This window comes from Crocodylus siamensis, chromosome 1 (assembly GCF_052110815.1).
Source record: "Crocodylus siamensis isolate JL-2025a chromosome 1, ASM5211081v1, whole genome shotgun sequence".
Classification (NCBI taxonomy): Eukaryota; Metazoa; Chordata; order Crocodylia; family Crocodylidae; genus Crocodylus; species Crocodylus siamensis.
In genome coordinates, this window is record NC_143395.1 from 180,979,298 (window position 1) to 181,002,191 (window position 22,894).

The window sequence follows — 22,894 nt, forward strand, 5'->3', positions numbered from 1 at the left end:
ATAAGTACTTTTCCTTCATATATGCATACAATTCCATATTGTACTGTTATTGAAATAGAAGTGAATGCAGTGTAAGTGCTATTTTGTATAAGTTACTTTCCAAGTGGCCCAATACAGTAAAAATTCATCAGCAGTCCATACTAAGGAGTCGTTTACACACAAATTCACTGCACATATATATTACCACTGCCACCTAACCTCACTGCTGACTTCATCATTAGCCAGGGGAGGATTGAAAACTAAAGAAAACTTGCTTCCAACTATGGAAGTATGTAATAACTTAATTTTTAAATCCTAAATAAACCAGGTTTGAGTTTTGTGTTGGGGAGTTGCCTGACTATTGTGTTATTATTAACACATACTTGTTTCTTTGTATGACATGGAAACAAACCTCTTTCTGGGGTATCTTTATTGAAGAAAGAAAACACTTAATCAGAATTCACACAGTGAAGAAGTTAACTTTTCAAATTGGAGCACATTGTGTCACAACTGCAGAGTTGATGTAAACATATGACAAATATTTTACTTGAATTCCAAATTTCAGCAAAAGTCTCCTGATACAGATCCAACCACTTGAAAAATGAGTTGGTCAATAGCATTGTATAACATGTTGGAAGAAAGGGAAATAAAATCATAGTACTTGACTGCAAAGGCATCAAAAACTATTGTAAATTCAGTGTGCTAACAAATACTTTGTTGGCTGGTTACTACAAACTTTTGCATTTATGTACTGCGTGGACATTTTGCTCAATCCTTTGTTGAGCAGGCAGAATATGTGATTTGATGTTCTTCAGTAACTGTGTATTACTACATAGATAATTTTCCTTTTTCTACCCTTAATGTTGGCTATAATGATGATGACAAGGCAGTAGAGTAGGAAAGGGAACCAGAAAGCATTCTCTGAAATAAAGGTGGGGTGGGGTGGGGTGGGGTGGGGTGGGGCAGGGATACAGAAACATAATCTTCAGTAGCAGTCAATGAAGAAAGTGGGAGGGGAACGTAGCAAGTATGCAAAGAGAAGCTATACTAAAAAACTTTCCATCAAAAATGAAAACAGCTACAGAAGTGAATTTTTGCACTAATATCAATTTTCTAATGTTCAGTGTCTCTTAATTGTCTAAATAAAGACTACAGTGTTCTTAATGTAATGTAATAATTTACATTGTAATTAATTATTTTATGTAATCTTGCAACAGTTCTTCAAAAAGATACAAATGATAATACAGAGAACACATCATTTTGAAAATATGATTAGACACTAACACAATCTACAGCATAAAAAAAATGAAGTTCTGCTTCAGAATGTTATATCATAACTTTGTTCCCTGAACCCACCCTTCCTTTAGCATTAGAAATACCTGCAGGAGTGTAAGTGGAGGAACCTGACATGTTCTAATTGTATTTTAATCCCTATTTTAGAAGCAAGTGGGGCACTATACATAAATATTCCTTGCAATATAATTTAGCTATTGGAAACAGTTACAAGGAAGTCCAGTTGCACAGAAGATTGTTGCTGGCAGTCGCCTTTCCACAAGACCTTCCAATAATAAGGGAGTCACATACATGGAATTCCACTGGTTAAAATTGAGACTATTCCAAAAATATGGAAGTAAGAAGCAATGTTGCTTTAAAATCTTGGCTTAGGGATGAAAAATAAATTATCTGATGCATATGCTCCTCCTTATTTTGCCAGTATCAAGGCAGAGCTAGAAATGTGAAGACCCAAAGCAGTAATCAACAGGAACACAAGAAATTCAATAGTATTAAAGCATGGATAGTGTTTCTTATGAACCAAGGTGCACTCGTACTCTTCAAGTCTAGAACAAATCACAGTAAAACAACTGTATCCACTGAATGGAAATTAGTTAGTTCTTTTTCACTAGAACAAAATCCTTATTCTTCAGCACCCTAGAGTATTAAAATTTCAGATTCACGCAAGTCCCCAACATACACAATTCAAAATGTCTGTTACAGAGTTAGGTTTTTCTTTGGCGTATCTTCCACTGTCAGCAATGAAATGTTTTGAACGCTAGGCCTGAAGTAATAGGAGGCAGTCAGACCTCCTTCTCTTTTCAATCAGCTTCATTGTCACTAGGTTTTCCTTCTGAACCACATTCTTCATACTTTTCATCCTCATATTCAAGAGCATCATGATCAGACCAAGTGCTTGCCACTTCTACCGCCTCCTCTTGCTCCTCCTCCTCTGATTGGTGGGATTGATGGCTTGCATCCTCTTCCTCTTCCTCTTCCCCATCACAGAACTGATGAGATTGACAGATTGCTTTCTCTTCCTCTTCTTCACAGGATTGGTCAGATTGATGTCTTGCCGCTGCCTCTTCCTCACAGGATTGGTCAGACTGTGGGCTTGCTTCCTCTTCCTTACAGGATTCTCTTTCTTGTATTTTATCCTCATTAAGACTATAAAGAAAAAGAGTCACATGTACTGATCTTTTGTGGGAGAATTTTTTTAAAATTGGTGTTTAAAAGAATAAAATTCTAATGTACTCTGGCCCAAATGCTGGTAGCCAAGGCCAACCGGAGTTGTCTCTACAGGGCTAGGAGGACTTGCGTTTAAAGTGAAGGAAGCTATTTCCTTTATAATGATTACATTAGCCTCCTGTGTTGTGTGCGCTTACTCTGCGAGAAGTAAAGTTCCATAAATCTCCAGAGCGGTACCCCTCCATTGCTCCCCTTGTCTGGCCAGTGGTAATGCAGAACACCCTCTGTAACCTGTGCACTGTGTAAACTCTCCAGTGCACTTTTCCAAATCCTGGCAAAAGCTGTTCAGTGTGGCATGGAATTCTTTTTAACTCCAAATATTCAAATGAACACTTCTCAAAGGGTTCCCCCACCCCAAATAATAAGATTTTATAAGAACAAAACTCCAAAACTCATTAGCAATCTGCTAGGATTTCTGATTAAAATAGGAGTGTCCAGCATCAAACCCATGGAAATGGCTTATCGGCCTGGAAGACCCACCTCCAGATCTTGCCTGCAGGGCTGGAAATTCAGCAGTGGCATGAGGGATAGCTGTGTTAACCCTGCAGCTGCTAAAGCCACCGTCTTGGTAGGGCCAATGCCTGGGAGATTAACATTGCTCTTACTTGCCCCATCACTGAATTCCCAGTTTGGGATCCCTGTTGGAGACAATTCTGTGATGGTGGCATGAAAGTGATGGATACTGGCCCCACCAACACAGCAGCATTGTCAGTCACAAGGGTTAATACAGCTGTCACTTGACATCCCCTTGCTGCCCCCCCAAACTTCCAGGTCAAGATCCTGCTGGGGACAGCTCAGCAGTGGGGCATGCGGCAGCAGCAGTTGGAATGCTCATGACTGCCACAGTCATTGTGTCAATGAGGCCAACAAGTTAATGCTGTTGCCCTCTTGCCCTACTGATGGAGGTGCGTTATCTAGCTTGTAAGAAGCCCTGTGGAGCTAGAGCCAGGCCACAGAGCCAAGAATTTGACATCCTTGGATTAAAAGATCAGAAATCAAAATGTTGTGTTTTTTTCATGCAAGTTACATATCCAGTAGTCAAATAAATATGAGGACCCTGAATAATGAACATACTCTATAAGCACCTCATTTTAACTGGCTTTCATGAATTAAAGATTTTATACAAATGCTAAAAGAAGAACTAAATGCAGCCAAATAGTCCCCTGAAAAGTACAAACACTTTTGTCTTCTAGAAATATTTAAAAGCAGAACTTATTATTGCTGACCGTAATAATATACACAAAACAATATGCCAGTTAATTACCTTTCTCTGTCTTCTGTATATCTTTTAAAGTCTTCATCACTGGAATGGTACAGAAGCTTAGGAGTCTGACCCTTCTTTGAAATAAAGTCTTCGCTCAACCTGAGTTCTTTCAGTATATCAGAGTAATGCTTTTCTGCTGCTATTCTGGCATTTTTCTATAAACATAAAAAAGCAGTAAAACATTTTCATTATTAAGTGTAAGATTATAATGCTTTACTTATGCGGAATCTTACTCTATCAGTAACTCTATCAAATTCAAAGTGGTTTATTCCCCAAAGAGCAATATTAATCCATTTTTCTGTAGTGCTTTGGAAACATACACAGACCTGCTACTGAAAACTAGCTTCTCCTATGGAAAAGATGCAAAAGTTGAGTAGGATGAAACTGTCACCATTAACCCTTCAAGCATGGATAGTCCAGAGAACTCACCTAGACAGTTGAGGTAATATGTAGCGGCTCCCTCTATGCAGATTTTTGACCCAGTAAAATGTGTGTTGTGCATGGGCCCACAGACTCAACATGACTACATCTGTTTCTGTCTCCATTTAAGCACAAAACTAGGCATCATAGCAGTCTGGAATAGCGCAGTCTTCCAACAAGGACTCTCCTGCCTAAACTTCTGCAGTAAAAACTATTTCTGCTTCATTTGGAGTTATTTACACCATCGCAAGAGCCAGGGATGAAGAGTTTGTTTGGACCTTACTAACAAAGATATACATAGAGAAAGCTCTGTAACATTATATTGTCATGGGTCAGCAGTGTGAACAGCACCATTATATTGCCAAAAACAAGGTGTTCAGAAGAACTTACACACCCTTGGACAAGGAACAGAGCAAAATCATTAGCCATTTGCAAATGGGTTAATTTGGATTAAATCCAAATGGATTTATTTCCATTTGCACAGTAGAGGTTTGAGTACCAGTAGCTCAAATCCTTGTATGCTTTAGGACAGAGGTGTCCAACCTTTTTGAATGTGGGGCCGTATCGTGAACTTTTTATCACCCAGTGGGCCAGCGAGCCATATTCAAAGACCTCACAAGAAGTGGTATCACATCACACCTCCCCCGCTCCCCCCAAATGAAAGTACAGTGTTTACTTTCATTTCCCATCGCAGCATCTTGGGCCTCAGAAAACAGCTTGGAGGGCCGCATGTTGGATAAGCCTGCTTTAGGATGAAAAACATTCTGTTGTGGTAGATTTTGAATAGTGCTATGGATAGGTGAGAAGAGAAATGATGTGCTTCCTTCCAAAACTGTTTTCAAGCATCTTCTAAAAATATTTAAGATTGATACTGTCCCTAACAGGCAATATTTGCAGACAAGTTTAATTAAGGAGGGAGAGTGAGCAAAGGTAACCTGAGTCACTCTTTCCAAAAGCAGTGGCCTCTGGTTTACTCTTTCTTCCATTTCTTCCATCTCCTGCAGATACTCTTGCATTCTTTGCTTCTCATGCGTCCTAATATTAGCAAAGAATAACATTAAGTTACATTGGTTTATTTAGTTATTATTTTATTTAAAAATGAGTACCAAGTAGCACTACAAAGTAGCATCATGAAGACCAGTCTGTCTAGAAATGCAACTTTTAAAAGCATGGGTGTCAAAGATCTGGCCCACAGGCTGGATCCAGTCCCCTGGGTCTCAAGTGGCCTTGGTCTTAAGTGGTGACATGTATCCACAAGCCACATATGCAGAGTGCACCAGATGAGGGCAGATGCCACATGCAGTAGAAGTCCCATAGCAGGCACCATGTATGGTACGGTCCTGACCTGCCAGAGAAGCTGCTGCACTTTGCATGTGGGGACAGGGATCTGTGGGCTCCTGGCATGCTGGATTCAGCACTTGTTCTGGCTAGCCTGGGACTTCACTGCCTGCTCCAGCCAGTTCAGAACCTACACACAATCTGCTTCTCAGGCTGAGCAGAGCATGCTCCAAGTGCTGGATCAAGGGGTTGGGGTGGGAAGGAAGGGGAAGGAAAAAGAGTCTGTTCCAGTCTGGGCTGAGGGGCTGTTCCCATGCCATTTATCCAGCTTGTGGACAGAACCTACCCCACAGTCTTGTGGAGCCAGATGAGTTTGTCACCCCTGTCCTAAGGTAGCTAAAAGCTACAGTGTTTATGTCAAACTGGACATTGTGATGGTCTGTGTATTTTTTTTAAGTAACATGCTCTATCTTGACAGTAATTCTATTTAATTATTTTTCTAAGCCAAATTAAAATGAGAACCATTTAGAAGGGCTGGTGAAGCTCTATTATGCTACGAAAGAACAGTACTGTACTTCAATATAAGTATGTTAATTATGAAACAAACTGATTCCTTTTTAGTCTTAACAATTTGTCCTTTAAAAAAAAGTGTTGATGCCCTCCTTATTTCATTTTATTCACTGGAGTTGAAGAACAGGTGTTACTTTTGATTTTCTGATGAAATTCAAGCTAGAAAAAGGCCCGTCACAGACGGATACTGCTGACACTACAACTGCATAGCCACAAATCAGCACCATCAAACCTCCCCAGGTAGCAATTGCAAAGGGCTTATTCTTGACAGAGCTTAGTCATGGTGGCCAGCAGGCAGTCTTACATGAAGGTCAAAACAAGTACTCTGTTAATTCTGCGGTTTCCCTCATTCCTCATCAGTGGAGTTATACTGCTGGTGGTTTATAAATTATCAAAGTTTGCTATTATGGATTCTGGTGGCAGGCTCTGCAGCATTTCAGTAGATTTACTCTTTAAAACCAGAACCTAGGAGAAGCCATGTTCAGAGAAAGGAGGTGCCCTCTTTTTTTTTAAAAAAAAAAAAGTGAGATGCTTTAATACTTTGGCTCCTGAGTTGTTAGATAGCCTCACTGTTGCTCCCTTGAACTTCATGGCCCAAGAAACTGTCCAGCATCACTATGCTCTAATTTATTTCTCTCCCTGACAGGCAAGTCTTTAGACACCTTAATTCTGGATACTGTTTCTCAATATCAATACATTAAATTAATTTGGAAACAACTCTTGGTAGCTACATTATATTTCATGATGTGGTTGTCATATTAAGCTTCTCTCATGATTAGTCACTAGTATAACATTCGCTTCATTTCCTTTGCATTGCCCACCTTTTTTATTATTATCTCTTAGACTTGTAATTCTTATTCATGCTGTTCCTCTACAAAGGTATTTCACATGTTATTTTTAAAGTATTTGACCTGTTGTATAACTAAAGAACTGTTAGTGCCCCATCTCCTCTATGTCATACGACTACTTAAGATGGAAGGCACTACAGAAGTGCAAGGATCTCAAAACACCTTATAAACATTAACTCATTCACCTGCCTTGGAAAAACAAAAAGTTAGTTGTGTTAAAATAAGAAATCACAACCTATATTAGCCACAGACCCAAGATCTTGCCGTTCTCCTGTATCCTAATCGTATAAAGTGAGTAAAGTGCATTTTATAAGAACTTTACCCCACCTGTATTCTTCACACACAATTTTTAAAAAATGAGACTTTAGCTTTATTACATAAAGGAACCTATTTGTTTTCTTTTTCTCTTCTTTTAAAATTTAATTTTACTTCATATTTTGTCCAGGTATCTTGAATTTTCTGGTTGCTTCTATTTTCATTTCCAAACCAAATCTAAGGAGAGCAGGAAGTGAATCAATGATAATGCGAGTGGTAGATGAGTCCACAGCTTAACAGAGGAGTGGGCAAAATACTGTCTGGCCTGTGGCAGGTCCCTGAGTCCTGCTTTGCTCCTTGCTGATGCTGGGCCATTCTCACTGCCACCAGTCAGACCCTGCGCCAGGGCAGCCCTACAGCTCCTTCCTTCTGCCACTGCTGGTGCCACCAGCACCACCTCTGGGCCACCCCAGGCCCCGTGCCCAGCAGCAGTGGCAAATAGGAGCCACAGGGCAGCCCTGGCATGGGCTCCAGGTGCCAGCTGTGACAAGCCCAGGCAACGGTGAGGGGGAGGCAGCTGTGCCCACTGCCAGGTCCTGCTTTGTTCCCCACACACCCAGCAGGAGCTTCTGCCCAGCTGCCATCACTGTTACTCATCATTGCTGGGATGGGTGGGTCCAGACCATGTGCTCCAAGGACCCCAACCTCCTGCATGGAGGGGCAGGGCTGGGCATTCAGCCTGGGACTGGGCAGAAGCTGCTGCTGGGTGCTGGGAAAAAGCGAGACCTGGCAGCAGGCACAGTTGCTTCCTCCTCACTGCTGCTGGGCGGGCCTTTTTGCTGTGGCTGCCCAGAGCCTGTGCCAAGGCTTCCCTGCGGCTCCTCCCTGCTGGGCATGGGCACCCAGGGCAGCCTGGAGGCAGCACTGATTGTGACAGCAGCAGTGGCAAGGAGAGCCCCAGTGTGGGCTCTGGCTGGCTGCAGCAAGAAGGCCCTGGCAGCAGTAAAGGGGGAGGCAATCATGGCTGCTACCAGGTCCCACTTGGTGCACAGCAGCAGCTCCTGTCCAGCCGCCACCTCTGCACCTGGTCTGCTGCTGCTGAAGCCAGGCAGGAGCTCCAGCCCCGATTTGGGTTAGAAGGGTGGCCTGGAGGAAGCCCTGCATGAAGCTACTGCCTGCTGGCTCCCACACCAGCTACCCACCCACCAGCAACCCTATCCCACATAGGGAGGTTTGGTGAGCTGTTGCAGGGGGGAGGGAAGGGGGTGCTGACCCACCCTGCAACAGCTCCCCAGTACTCCCTATGTGGCCTGTGGGCCCAAATAGTTGCCCAACTCTGGCTTAACAGGAGGCTGATGGGGCTCAGGGATTACATTTAGCAGGGTGACAGCATCCAGACAAATTAAAGAGTGGAATTAAAGATGCCACTGTGCTTGTTACATAGGAATTTATATTTTTACTAGTGCACACCAAGTTCTATCTTCAGCTCATATGCAGGTTTAAATACAAGAAGCTGTCTTATTTATGGTATAGTAATTGAAAGGGGAGAAAAAACACATACATCTGAGATTATCATAATGGACACCAGTTTCTCAGTTTCTGATTAAATATGTAACTTATTTGTTCATACTCCTTTCTGTCCACATTTTTGTGCACTGCATTTGTCATTTGCATGAATCAGCACATTAACTGTATCATTCTGCTACTGCATTGTACATTAAACATTCAGCTTCTATCTAGAAGTTCAGGATTTGGGGAATATGACAGAATACCTGTAGGTTTTTAATTTGGATTTAAATATCTGAGCTAGGCTTTGATGTGGGTCATTGGCTTCAGCTCGAATTGTTACAAGTTTCTGCAGTTTTTTCACTCTTTGTTTCTGCTTTGCTTTGCTCTTTTTTTGCTCTTCTTCCAGCTTTCTCTTTTCCTCAAGTGAATTCCTGAGTGAAAAAATAAACTAAGGCTGAATTAGTTTTAATCTAGGGAGAATTTAAGGAGGGATCTGGCAAGGGTAAATCCAGGAAGAAGTGCAGGGAGGAAACAAGGGTGAAATGAGCCAAAGTTAATAATTATGCTTCACTTGAGGGGTGAAAGCATATACTGGAAAATAATGGAAGACTTGTTCTTTTATGCAAATGTGGGGAAAAGAAAAGCTAGTTCTGTAGCTAAAAGATATCACTAAAATGAAGAGAGTAGTTGTAGTTCTATATTTCTATTGTAGTTCTATATTTTTTACTACACTGGAAAAACTAATTGGTGGTCTAAACAACTAGTCTACTTTCTCAAGGATTTATGAAGTGTCTTGCACCATATGTAATATGTAATTGAATCTTTCACCTTATAGCTTGGACTCGTCTTTTTGTAGATTCTGTGATTCTTGGAGATTTAGATTCCTTGCATCCCAGGAGATGTGAATTTGCACTTGAACACCTCCTTTGAGGTTTACATCTTGGAGAGGTATATGGCCAGCGTGTTTCTTTTAACTTTTCTTCATCTGTTTGAATATCCTTCAGAATCTTCCCTTTATTAGATGGAATGTGGGGAGTGTGAAGATTGAAAGGCTCACAGACTGTGATGTGTTTCACGTGTTTCTGCTGAAGGAGCTGCTTTTGGAATTTTTGGTGTAGCGTTTCAAAATTGGGAACCTTAGTTTTGATTCTTGGTTTATGCACCAGTTCTTTCTGTTCAGTGCGTTTCTGTTTCTTTTGCTTACTGTCAGCTTTATCAGCCAACCTGCTGTTGGGAAGGGATGAATTACGCAGCAGCTCTTCTGCTCTCATTCGAATTCTAATTTCTCTATAGAGCTCCTCCTCTTTTAACTTGTCATTAACATCTGGACTGTAAACTGATTTAGGAACAGGTTTTGCTTTGAAAAAATTTGTTTTCTTCTCAGGTAAAGAAAGGTCTTTTAATTGCATTTTTCTAATTTCTTTCCTTTGCTCCTCCCTCTCAATAAACTTAAATGGTCTTTGATAAGCCAAAAGAATATTTCTGCTTCTTTCTTTCACAGACTTCCTACGTTCTTCATTCTGTTGCATGATTTCTTGGTAGAGTGGAAGAAAGACTGAAGCTGGTACAGGGTTGGCCCGAAATTTCTTTTGACATTCTGCTTCCTCCTCTAGTTGTTTCTTCAATAAGTTATTTTCCATTTCAATCTGTGACTTTGATTTAACATTTTGCTGTTTTTTCATAGCTTCTCTAATAGTCATCTGAAAAGGCTTAGGCACAGTGATCTGGGGTGACCACTCTTTCTGTTTCTGTCTCCTTGTTTTGAAGCCCAGTGAATCTGATAAGCTATGTTTGGTTTGAGGGATATAATCTTCTACAGAGAACCCATCCCACATTTTTTCAATCTGCTCCTTAGCAAATGTCAGTGATCCAGTTTCACTACTATTTTCTTCTTCAAACTCTGATTCCTTGTCATATTCACCAGATGAACTTGAATTGAAAGTATTATTTATATCGGGCTCAGAAAAAGATCTATGCAAATTCAGAGGGTGAAATGAGCTCTTTTCCCAAGTTGATCTTAAAGGAAAACAAATAGTTATGAACAAACAAATTTAATCTTCAGGAAGAAGTCCATAATAAATCATCAGGTCACTGTTCTCGGTCTCCCTGTTCTCAAGGCATTTTAGCAAAGGTGATAGGCAGCATTATTCGCATTTGGTAAAGGGGGGAAGGAATTGTCTGTGCAGTGGCAGGCACTATTGGGCCTTCGCCCCATTGAGACACTTTATCGCTACTGCAGTGTAACTATTAAAATAAATGCCAGCTTTATGTTCAGCAATACTAACTAGATGCATCTCGTCAATTCAAATATTATTTCACTTTAAGAGAACTTACAGCTAGACTGGTTAAGATTACTAGCAATACCCCAGCCAGCCAACCAATGGAATGTTTTATTACAAAATTTAAGGTCTCTATCCAAAAAAATTGAAAAAGGTTGAATCCACTTTAAATCAATATTTTTTTCTTGCAAGTGACAAAAGACATGGTTCTAGAAACAGGTTAGGGAAAAGTGTTTTAGCTTAGCATTCGCAGTCCCTACTAAAATTTTTAACAAAGGAACATGAATCTTTTATTGCTGTCTATAGGTCCATATACATTTACTTCTCAAATATACAGTAAAATTAGGATACTTTATGGGTTGAGGTTCCTTAACACTCTACAAAAAGGAATATTTAGGAACTAGCTAAGGGTCTGCAGAGCCGCATTAAACAGCCACACAAAACCTCTGAGGAACTTCCACTGTTGGCTGAAGCTATTTTGTTTAAAGCTGGGGTTCCTAGCCCCCAGGCTGCAGCCTGGTATTGGGCCACAAAGGGTTGGCTGCCAGACCAGAAGTCTGGAAGTGACTGGCATACTAGCTGCCCACAGTTGGCTGCTTGCCTGCAGTATGCCAGTCACTGCTGGTCTATGGTCACTTCCGGTCTATGGTTTGCCAGTCGGCAGAGTAAAAAGGTTGGGAACCCTGGTTTAAAGGGCACCACTTCTCTAACTAGCTGCATAAGACTGCTGAGGAGATCTTATTGATCAGAAAAGCAGTATCCTTTAAAGCAAAAGCTTTAGCAATTAGCTGAGCAGCGTATCTTTAATTCAGCAACCCACTGCAAACTAAGCAGGTAGCTGACCACCTGGATGCTCTGGGTTCTGCCCCACAAAAGGATCTGCCCCACTCCCACGCTCACCTTGGGGGCCTTCATCTGCTCCCCCATATCTCTTCTCCTCCACAGACTTATCTGCAGGGCACTGTTCTCCATGCTGCCCAGCTGCATTCCTGGCCATCTGCATGCTGCATGCATGCCCGTGGCATTTGGGGCCAAAAAAAGCCAATAGGCGATAATGTTAATTTTCCTTTTATTGCTGCCGATCTGACATGGCACAGATATATTGGTGCACGTCTAATAAGAATCTCATAGGAAACTCACTATATGGACTTTGGGCAAACTAGTTCATCTTTAATGTCTCATCTATAAGACAGGAATGACACCTGGCCCACACAAGGCTTACTTAAAACCTGAAAAATGTTTTGAAACCTGAATGGTGTTCTCCTACTTTTGTATTGTAGCCTCAAGAGTCACTGGTGTCTCAGTTTACAGAGATAGTAACAATGATAACAGTATTCAGCACCTTTGAAAATTAGGTCATTAGCTTCTCTGTGTGTTGGTATTCACACACAAAGACTGGGGATAGTAATAATACCCCATTTCAAAAGCACTGTATTTATTACTAATGTTTGCAAAGTGTTTTGAGAACCACAGACAAAAGGTACTGCAGAACTGGAGATAATTATTAAATTTACCTGTGACAGATGCTGGGAACAGCATCTGTATTGTCCAGTGGGTGTACTCCTTTCACATGCAACTTATGCTGATACATGATTTCCAGTTTTGCCATAGTCTCCAAGTGGGCCTTCTTCAGTTCCTCCAGCTTCAAATAATACTCCTGATTGGAACGACACATTTTGGGAAAATCTATCCAGTCCTCACAATCCGTGTTCAGTGAGGAGTTTTGCTCTTTCTCAGGATCTGGGTACAAGTCAAAGCCATCCTAGGAAAATACCGTATATGTTTTCCTTCTAACAATTACAATAAAGAATTAGTGACCTGCCAGTAATTGTTAAAATAATGTGTGCTGTATTACTTAGCAGGCCTGTTATCCATTTCCTGAAATAATGAACACTTTTGCACCAACATAACCTCCCATTGCTACACTTGCAGAATTATATGCCAAGTGGTATCAAGCAGTATCCTGAGACAGATGCGACTGACATTCAGTAATTTTACAGAGCCTCTCCATCTTTCCTCTTCCTTCAAAAATATAACCATAACCTACAGCAATCTGTTAAACAGAATGTCTTGTTAAAGTTTGTCTGTACAAAACAAAACAAAAACAATAAACAACAGCATTCTTCTAAGTTGGAGAAGTGACTAAACTAGTGGTGCTCAAACTCTCTACCCCAGTGGGCCAGTTCATGGTGCGAGGTCAGTCCATGGGCTGGATCCCACGTGGTTGGCAAGCAGGGTAACTCCATAGGTGTGAACTGGTGTGCCACCGCAACCCTGCACACCAGGTGCAGCCATGGAGTGACCACATGTCGGTACAATGTGGTGCATGAGGCCATGTCATCCAGAGTGCAGTGCTTCCCATGGGTCTGGAAATTTGGCAGCAAGGGAGTAGTGGCAGTGTTAACTGTTGTGGCTATGGGGGCAATAAACACTGCTACCACTACCTCCACTGCCGAATTTCCAGACCTGTGAGGAACCCTACAGACCAAATGACATGGTTATGTAGGCTGAAGGTTGAGCACCACCAGACTAAACAATTTTGGGAAACAAAGTTCATTCTGTTTCTCTGGCAAGCTCAGAAAAGACTCATGTATTTCCGACAGATTTGGGTAAAGGCCTAACATAAAAGAAACATATATAGAGTAGTCACCATTAAAATTCTTACAATAGCTTTTGATAGGTTATTCCTGTTTTATTTTCTGAACTAAATAATCAAAAGAAAATACATACAGGTTTTAATATGAGAAGTCCTATGATCACACTGTTGCTGTACTTGCAACATTTCTGCAAGTTATATAGCTATATTTTTTTCTGTTTATGTGAAGAATTTTTCCTTTACATCAAAGAAGTTTGTGCAATATTACAACTTGTGCAATTTTTATATGACTATTTTCATAAACACAAACTTATTTGATGGAAGTATACATGGAAAGACCTAGAAAAATAATTTTAAAAATTACTTCCTATTGCCCAAGCATTGGAAATAAGCTGGTATCTTGTGTGGAAAAGTAGAAATCCCCATGGCTGATAATGCCACGATAAATGCTGTGTGCATGTACGCAGTTGCAGCATGCACGCAGCCAGTCTGGCAGCTTGGAGAGCAGCATCTAGCTGGTAAATCTGTTGGTGGGAAGGGGCAGAGGGAGGGGTAAATCAAGGCCCCCTACAGTGAAGGAGGAGGGAAGCTGGGGCTGGGGCAGTTGCTGCCCAGCTGGGGCAGGGCATGGGATTGAGCCACAAGCAGCTGGTCTGAAGAGCATGGATCCCACCACTGCATGCACCCCCAGGGGAGCCATGGGTTGGGGTGTGTGCGCAGTGGTGGGATCCACGCCCCCAATTTGTGCGTGGAGCGAGGGCAGGCTGCTGCTGGGGGCTGAAGCCAGGGGCAGTGTTGGCCTCTTCCTGGTGGAGGGGTTGGGCCAGGGCTGCGTTCTAGGTGGGCATTAATAATCTGCCATCAGTATCAGACCAAAAATCACACCTACTCTTTAAGGTTTTATTATTATGAAAACAGGTTATTCTAGATTTTTTTAAAGAGCTGTCCTTAAATAATTTTAACATAATGTATTTTAAGGTGGTATAACTAGTTTGTTTGGGGATTTTTTAATCTATGATATTAAGATAAAAAATTGCTTTGTAGAGAACTTCAGAGTTCTATCATAACTGCTGTGTATTTTTAATACACTCCTAAATTCTAACAGAAAATTCTTGTTTTGAATATACTTTCAGTTAAGTTTTCACTCCATTATTCTCCAAGTCAAGCTTCATACAGTAGAGAGGGCATGGCACAACATGAATCTAGTTATAGGATCACAAAGACATGAAACAGTAACAGATCTCAATTAGAGTGCACCCATGAAGGACCAAATTTAACTAATTAATATATCTTGGTATATACCTCCTTGAATTTCTTTTGACCTTGTATATATAAATAAATCCATATAGGAAGATCCTGTTCTTTTCTCTTGAATTGAGCATCAACTAAATCCACTCTTCAGACACTTGTGTGTAGAAAGCTCATTAAGAGATTTGTGAGGGCACAAGTGATGCAGTATTACCATCTGTTTTCTAAATTAAGAAGACAGCATGCCGTGTGTGTATAGGTACTACTACATTATTTGTCACTTAGATTTTACAAATGCTCTTTTCAAAGTCTGTAGTTATTCTAAATATAAAAGTTATTCACCAACTCACAGCAATGCCCATAACTTAGCCAAAATTAACTAAATTCATGCTAACCTGTACTTTCGTAGGTGAATTTGGAGCCACACCTTGATTCAGTCTCTTGGGAGTTTCTGGGATAGGGTTCCTCTGAATGGGACTACTAATGATGCATTTTGCCTAGGGAATTTAGACACCATGAACAAGATCTCCTTACCACTTGCTGCAGCTACAAAAACATTGAGGGCACTTGTTTTAAGCACACTAACAAACTGTGTGGACACCACCAACTGTATAAATACCTTTCTTGATCAGCACATTGTGTTATGAGGATTTCATAAAACAAAATGAAAATGATAAAATTATATTTTATATATTACCCCCTCCCCCCCCATGAATGCTCTTCAGAAAAATAGGTGTTAGGCTTGAAGATCATTTAGCTGAGCTTGCATCGTATTCCGTATCTCCGCAGCAACAATTTGTCCTACTTCCCAGAAATTTCTCAGTTTTTTCCAAGTCTTCTTGGCTTTTCACCATAACACATTTCACACTTCCCTTTCTCTCATACTCATGATCTCCCTGATTATCAGGAAAGTTATCTAGCTTTGCTGCTGCTTGATGACAGTTGTAACATTCATCTCCGACCTCTCTCTCCTCTATTTCTCTACTCCTCTCTCTCCCTCCCTTCCTGCCTTTCATTTTTAAATATTCATATCACTTTCTCTGTTTTATACACTGCTCTGTGTACATCTTTTCACAGGATCTGATTAAATGAGCTTGGGCTCAGGAAAAGTTATGCTACATATACATATATATATATATATGTGTGTGTGTGTATATGGGTATATACTTATCTGCACATATATGTGTGCGCGCATGCACGTGTTACCTAGAGAGGTGGTGGAATCTCCATCCATGGAGGTTTCTAAGGCCTGGCTTGACAAAGCTCTGGCTGGAATGATCTAGCTGGGGCTGGTCCTATTTGAACAGGGGTTGGACTAGCTGACCTCCTGAGGTCCTTTCCAACCCTTATTTTCTGTGATTCTATGTTCAGCTTAAGGAAAAGGCACTTGAGAGAGAACATCATAGCAGTTTACAAATTCTTGAAAAGCTGCCATAAAGAAGAAGGAAAACACTTTTTATCTATAGCTGCAGAGAGAAGGACATGGACATGGACCAGTGGCTTGAAGTTGCAGGAAACATGGTTTAGATTGGATATCGGGAAAAATTTCTTCATCAGTTGAACAGTGAGGCAGTAGAATAGATGGCCTAGGGAAGCCATCACTGGAGGGGTTCAAAAAGATGCTGGGCAGCCCTGGTTGGAGATGATGTAGGCACAGCCTATGTACTATGGGTATTTCCCATGCTTCTGGGGTTTGCTGCTTGCAGCAAGGGGATGGGAAGGAATTACGGCCTTCCCATCCCGTTTCTGCTACATGACAGGGCTTTATTTTTTAACTTTTCCTTAAAAGCATTGGGTGTCAGCTGCAGCCATAGGTGGGGATTGCAACTGAGATCTGCCAGTGTTCCCACTGAGACTTAAACCCAGACATTCCTAGCTAGTGGGTGTTGCCCATCTGCGCAGGGTCAAACCAATCGCTGTATTTGGGACCAGGAAGAAATTGTATTCTGTGTGCAGATTGGTGTGGGCTGGGGTTCCTCTGAAGTGGGGCAAGGCCCTTTACCTGGCATCTCTTGAGTTATGGTGAGAGCCTTTAACAGAAGCAGGGCATTAGCTACTGTGAGGGCTAAGATTATGGATAGCATAGGCCAGCTTGGCCCGGGATGATCCTGTCTCAGGGCAGGGGGTGGGACTAGGTGACCTCTGGAGGTGCTTCCTGGCCTGACTTCTCTATAGGGGTGTGTATGTGTGTGTACATGCCTGCATACACACACATACATATACAGACGTGTACACAAACACAAGATATGCGTGTACTGTAGTAGCAATGATTTGGCCTGTGAGGTGCAAGTCTATGCTGCCCCCGGGTTGGCAGGCCCGGTCCCTACCCCCGCCCCGGCACGTGGCCGGTTAAAGCGCCCCCCCGCGGGCGCAGGGCGGTACCTGCTCCTCGGCGGCGGCCAGGCCTTGCTGCCGCTCGTAGAGCGCGGCCGGCGCGCGGGTGCGCGGGTTGACGGGCGTGCGCAGGCAAGAGGCGACCAGCAGCGCGGCCCTGTGCGCCGCGTCCATGGCGCTGCGGTTGCCGGGGACGCTACGGCGGCGCCGCCGCGACAAACTTCCCCGGGGCCGGGGGGGCCGTGAGAGCTTGGGCGCTGGCGGCAGTGGGCGGGGCTCTGGGCAGGTTACCCCGCGTGTGGGGGCTTTTCTCCATCTGGAAAGAACGGGAACTGCGGCGGGGTAGATCTTAAAGTGTAAGACTGGTTTCGTTTGCGATTGTTTCGTTCCTCAGCCATTGCTTCAATCAGGCTTTGACTCCGGGGGGGGGTCTGCAAAACAAATTGGGATGCCCATCACGCGGCCCTAGTGCAATCGGAGACCTCCGCCCCCAAATTATGGTTTTCAAATCTTACAGGGGGGCTCTTGTCTCATGGGGGGTGGGGGGCTGAGAGTCCCCATAATCTCCCCAGCTTCCCCTTCAGTGACTTCCAGGGCACCTGAGGGGAAAACCGAGAGCAATGGCCACAAACTAACTTCCGACTCAACATTAGGAAACACTTCTTCACAGTCAGGGTGTCCAGACTGGAATAAGCTCCCTGCAGAGGTGGCGCCATCGCCTACCCTGGAAATCTTCAGGAGGAGACTGGAGGGGCACCTTGCTGGGGTCGCCTGACCACAGTTGTCTTTTGTGCTCGTTGCAGGGGGCTGGACCCAGTGATCTTTGGAGGTCCCTTACAATCTATGACTTGAGCCCTGACTTCAATCTTCAGCTTACTCAGGTAAAGACTGAAGCTGAAAGAAATACAACAGCTTGCAGAAAAGGTGCTTCCAGAAGGGAGGGGAGAGCAGTCTTCCTATGCTTTTGAAGGGCTGCCTAAAGCAGGAGGACTTGAAGCTGCAGCCAAATGAGTTTAGATGGGCTATCTGGAAAGATTTCTCCAGTGTTCAGGCAGAGAGGCAAGGGGATAGACTGCCCAGGGGAACTGTGGGCTCTTGGTCCTTGGAGGTGTTCAACACCGTGGTTGGGGATGATGTAGGCATAGCTATGCCTATTTTCTACCATGGGTATTTCCAGTTTTTAGGGTTTTTTCTGTCTCACCCCCCTCCTTTCTGCTCAATGCTGGATTTAGGCTTAAGCTACTTAAACTACAGCTTAGGGCCTCACAATACAAGGGGCCTCTAAATAAAAAAAAACTGGACATTTTTGTTCTAATATCACAAAAATATACATTTATATATGGTTCCACAGTTATTCATGTTGATTCATACATTTGTGCAGAAATAACGATAATTTATCTTAAAAGTTCATGAAAATCCATTTTTGTGGATTATTTTGATTCTTTGGGGCATCTTAAACTGGGTATAGCCTAGAGCCTCAGCATGTCATAACCCAGCACTGTTTTCTGCTACGTGTGTCAGGTTGTCTTTAAGTCTCCCTCAGAGGCACTGAGTATTGGCAGCAGCCAAGATTGGGGACTTTGACTGGGATGTGCCAATGCACCTGCTGGGACCAAAGACAGAGGGTCCTGACTAAAGGGTCTTATTCTGCTCAGGATCAGACCGATTGCCACACTTGGGTCAGGAAGGAATTTTATCCTAGTGAAACTGGTATGGATTGTAGTGGGGTTTTGCCTTCCTCTGTAGCAGGGTTGTGACTCTCTGTCCAGGATCTCCTGAGCACAGATGGATGACATTTCACAGAAGCAGGACGTCACCTGACGCAGTTCCTGTTGTGTCAGGGTTGATGGTAATGTTGCATAGCACTTAGACTGTGGATTGTATAGGACGGATAGGGATGATCCTGCCTCAGGCAGGGGGTTGGACTACAGCAGCGTTTCTCAACCAGGTCATGTGTGTTGCAAGAATATACAAAAAGGCCATGAACAAACTTTAAAAACTTTCTTCAGCAAAGAAAACTGGGAAACCATGGCTTTTCCCTTGTAGGCTGGCAGAGTTCAAACCTGCATAGGGTTGCTTGGGGGCCCTTATGCCCCAAACACTCCCTGCTCCACACACTGGGGGGCAAGGGCTGGGGCCAGAGTGAGGGGCAGTAGGTCAGGACTGGCCCTGGATGTTTACAAATAAGTCCCAATACAAAAAAGGTTGAGAACCACTGGACTAGATGACCCATCCTTACTTTTCTATGATTCTATGACTCTATGATTAGAATGTGCATTAATCTAAGTCATGTAGAAAAAACACAACCAACTAGGCAAAGAAAAATAAAAAAAAAATTGTTTCATTAGTCATTGGACATCTCTCTTTCATTTTCATAAAACAAAATCAAGCCTTTTTGAGCACCTTAACAGGGTATCTTGTACTTCACTGGAAGTTATTTCCAAACCTGAAACGTTCACCTGAGTTGAAGTTTTTCAGCTGGATTTGAGTCTGCAGGGCACTGACAAGACAGCAGAATGGCAGAAGGATAGCTTAGTAAGAGAAACATCAAGACAGTTAAAAAGGAGAGAGGGTTGTTAACATCTCTGGTAGGAGTTCCCAACATTTTTAAGCTGTGGACTGGCAGTGATCACGGTCCACAGTATACCAGTCACTTGCAGACTTCCGGTTTGGCAGGCAAACCTACTGGGCTGCAGCCCAGGGGTTGGGAACTCGATCTGTACAAATGAAGACTTTAGAAGAAATCAGGTAGATGATAAGGAACTATCAATCAGTTCCCTCCTTTGCTGCTGCCAGAGTTGAAATGCTGCTGCCATTGTTAGGCAGTTGGTTTAAACTTTGGATGGACCAGAAATCAAAGCAGGTGCAACTGTACTACTTCAGGCCCCCTGAATCTGCCCCTGGCTCAGTTGATTTGTACTTTAGGTTCTTTAGGACATACTACATTTTTAGCAGGTGAGGTCCATGATGCACTTTTTTGGTGTTTTGAAGGGTGAATATTTTCCTACATAAATAAGTAAAGCAAATATTGTTGCATTGAAGTCAGATATACATGTTTTGGTGACATTTAAACAAGTATCTTTTAAAAACATATTAAACTCTCAGATAATGTGCTAGCTAAAAACAATACTATTTTCACCAAGCAGATTTTATTGAGGATGGACAATTAATTTAGAAAATAAATTTATCTTGCTCTATTAAAAGCAGGAAAAGCTTTTACTAAAAGTGAATGGGTATATTTTATAAGAAGTGGGTATGGTACAAATTCTAATGGAGTGCAACTTTCATTACAAGGAACTTGCAGCTAGTTAAGATTTAATGGATTGACTCTCAACCATTTGATCTCACTAAGAAATTACACTGTCCTTTATCAACACAAGAATAATGTAGACACCCATGCTTATATAGCCATAGGAACATACAGCAAAACAATCTGACTTCCCAGTTCTTTCTCTACAAGGATGGCTAACATGGTCTAAAATGCTCAAGATCTCTCACACGGTAAATTAGGTAAAGAACATTTGTAAGGATTTTGTTTTTAATAGGGAAAGATTTACTTGTGTTTTGATGGACATTTGAGCACACAGCTACACAAATCACTGTAGACCTTTACATATGTTAAACTATCAGAGTGGGGGGTATACTTTTTGCAGGGAAGAAGCAACAGAAAAGATGAGGAAACAGGTTTTAGAAAATACTGATGCTGTTTCTTTACAGTTGCATACAAGGTTTAAAGCATGCTAAAACAGCCTCTACCTGAGCTAGTTCCAAACTACTTTATAAGCCTAATGTCACTGGCTCTCACCTTATACCTGCAGTGAGATAGAAGGGATCCATAATGTTAGAATGTACTAATCCAACTGAATTGGGTGGAGTCAGATGATAGGTGAAACTAGTGAGGTCTGGATCCAACTCTTCAGTTTTTAAGTCTGAATACTTAGACAAGGACTAAAGGGCAGGAAAGTCTGCTATATATACTTTAAAAAAAAACCAAGCAGCAGTACAGGGAAATGGTTTAACTATGAAGTTCTATAGTGATACAACTTTGATGATACTGTTCAGTACATTTGAAGCATTAAATGGTACTTGTGATTCTTTACCCGTCATTCATACAAGTCAGTCCCTCTCTTGAATGCCTAAAGAACCAGAAAGGATGAGAAAAAGGGGAGGAACTTCTAACAGGAACGGACACTTTCAATAATTGGATACAGGTAAAAAGCTGGGGCCTTTAACAGCTCTGCCAGCATATGGGGTCACTCTGTGGCTGGATTTAGGGTGAGGGGCTGGACCAGCACACTTGACTGTACCTGTTGACTGACCCTGCACACTGGCCCAATATTGGATTTAGCCACAGGACTCGAAAGTATAAGAATGACATTTATAGCCTCACTCTGACATCTAGCCATAAAGCATGTAAAAGACCTTGGAAGGAATTTATTTACACAAATGGGTATTTTCTCCTATAGTTTTCCCTCTTATGTTGTATGCTGTAGCCATATTCAGAACCTGAGAAGTAGCCTATGGGTCCTTCATAATAACCTACAGCAGTTTTCAACCTTTTTTGGTTGGTATACTCCTGGTGGCCTGTCCAGAAGCAGGGAGCCCCCTGGCTGGTCAATAAGAGGGGGGTGGAGGGGTGTCCCCAACAGCTGGACAGAGAATAAGAAAGCATTATCACTGATAATATAAGCTGTTTTCAACATTATTGGGATGAAATTAATATATTAAAACCCACTGTCCTTGTATACTACCACCTCCTAGTAGAGTTCTTAATTGAAATGTTAGAGCAGGGGTTGCTAACCTGTATAGGAAGGGGAAGGGTCAAGCAGCACAGCAGCAGATACAACAAGGAATGCAAGGAAGGAAACAAAAGTAGAACAGCAGATCAGATGAAGAGTACAGGGCTGGGAACAGAAGGCAGAACAGTGGATCAGGCAGGGGAAGGGGATTAGTGGCACCTGGAGAGGATGTAGCACTAATTTGCAGCACACCTGTCAAAAAGGCTGGTTACTGCTACAATACAAAAAGACAAATGAGTAGTGCAAACTGAATTCCAACTGTACACCTGTTTTTCTACAAGTCACCAATAAAACACTACCATGAGCTAGAAGCATCTTTCTACCACTCATTAAGTCCACTAAGTTGTAATATTAATTACTGCAGTTTAAGCTATTGAAGAATGGTCTTTTACATGCATTACACTGTCTTTACTATTTCTTCAGTAATAATAAATGGCATATTTCAGAAACCAAGGAGTCTGTAGGTGATTTACAGGTAAGTGGTAAGCATATCACAGGGTTAAAAGTAAAAAACCTGTATTGCTCAAAATCTCATCTAATCAGCATGGCACTTGTGTGTTTTCAGTTTATTTCCATAAGGTCCAACCACTGAAGTCTAGATGGAAGTAGTTACATAAGAATTCAGGCTGGACTAAAATTATATCAGCATCATCCTCTACCTACATATTGCTGCATTTAGTGAGCAACCATTAGAATAAAGGCCTAAAAGTCCTTAATAGAAGAGGCTTCCTAAGTATTGCTCCACTTAACTGTAATGCATGTAGTTTCCTACATTAGCTAAGTGTCTCAGTTGGCTGATGTACAGGAGTATACTGAAGAGCTGATGAAAACCTCTCTCCTTCTTTCAGTGTCTATATTAGAATGGTACAAGAAATAAATGCATTTGAATTTACAAGGCAAGACTGAGTCCTGTTCCTGCTTGGCTGTGGCAGCTCCCTACCAAACCCATTAGAGCAATTCTCTCTCTATTTCAGAAACCTGGAAGGAACAACTCT

At 42.2% G+C, this 22,894-nt stretch overlaps 2 protein-coding genes across 3 annotated transcripts in view; one reads left to right on the forward strand and one right to left on the reverse strand.

Annotated features, from left to right (window-relative positions):
- Positions 1 to 22,892, forward strand: part of LOC149873722 (uncharacterized) — a 40,686-nt gene extending 17,794 nt beyond the window's left edge. Inside the window, exon 5 of the mRNA XM_090050324.1 lies at positions 17,904 to 22,892. Within this exon, the coding sequence (XP_089906450.1) occupies positions 17,904 to 17,920 (17 nt within the window). The 3' untranslated portion in view covers positions 17,921 to 22,892. The remainder of the gene's footprint in view (positions 1 to 17,903) is intronic.
- FAM161A (FAM161 centrosomal protein A) lies at positions 913 to 17,470 on the reverse strand. Of its 2 annotated transcripts, XM_090050286.1 has the most exons (7): positions 17,149 to 17,470; positions 12,437 to 12,684; positions 9,472 to 10,659; positions 8,907 to 9,074; positions 5,119 to 5,218; positions 3,764 to 3,918; positions 913 to 2,418 (listed from the first exon to the last, which is right to left on the reverse strand). In XM_090050286.1, exons 1-7 carry the CDS (start codon positions 17,272 to 17,274, stop codon positions 2,073 to 2,075), a joined length of 2,331 nt encoding a protein of 776 aa, XP_089906412.1. In that variant the 5' UTR covers positions 17,275 to 17,470; the 3' UTR covers positions 913 to 2,072. The 2 variants fall into 2 exon arrangements, with proteins under 2 accessions (XP_089906412.1, XP_089906421.1); XM_090050295.1 differs by lacking the exon at positions 8,907 to 9,074 and having other exon boundaries at positions 17,149 to 17,466.
- Positions 22,893 to 22,894: the final 2 nt, after the last annotated feature.

Bases quoted from the DNA above. Each gene is read 5' to 3' on its own strand.
- FAM161A (XM_090050286.1), bottom strand. From the start codon at position 17,274: ATGGACGCGGCGCACAGGGCCGCGCTGCTGGTCGCCTCTTGCCTGCGC. The intron at 5,219-8,906 runs GTATTCTGTCAT...TGCTAATATTAG, and splicing joins TCCAAATTAAAAACCTACAG to GACGCATGAGAAGCAAAGAA. The intron at 2,419-3,763 runs GTAATTAACTGG...TTTTCTTTATAG, and splicing joins TATACAGAAGACAGAGAAAG to TCTTAATGAGGATAAAATAC.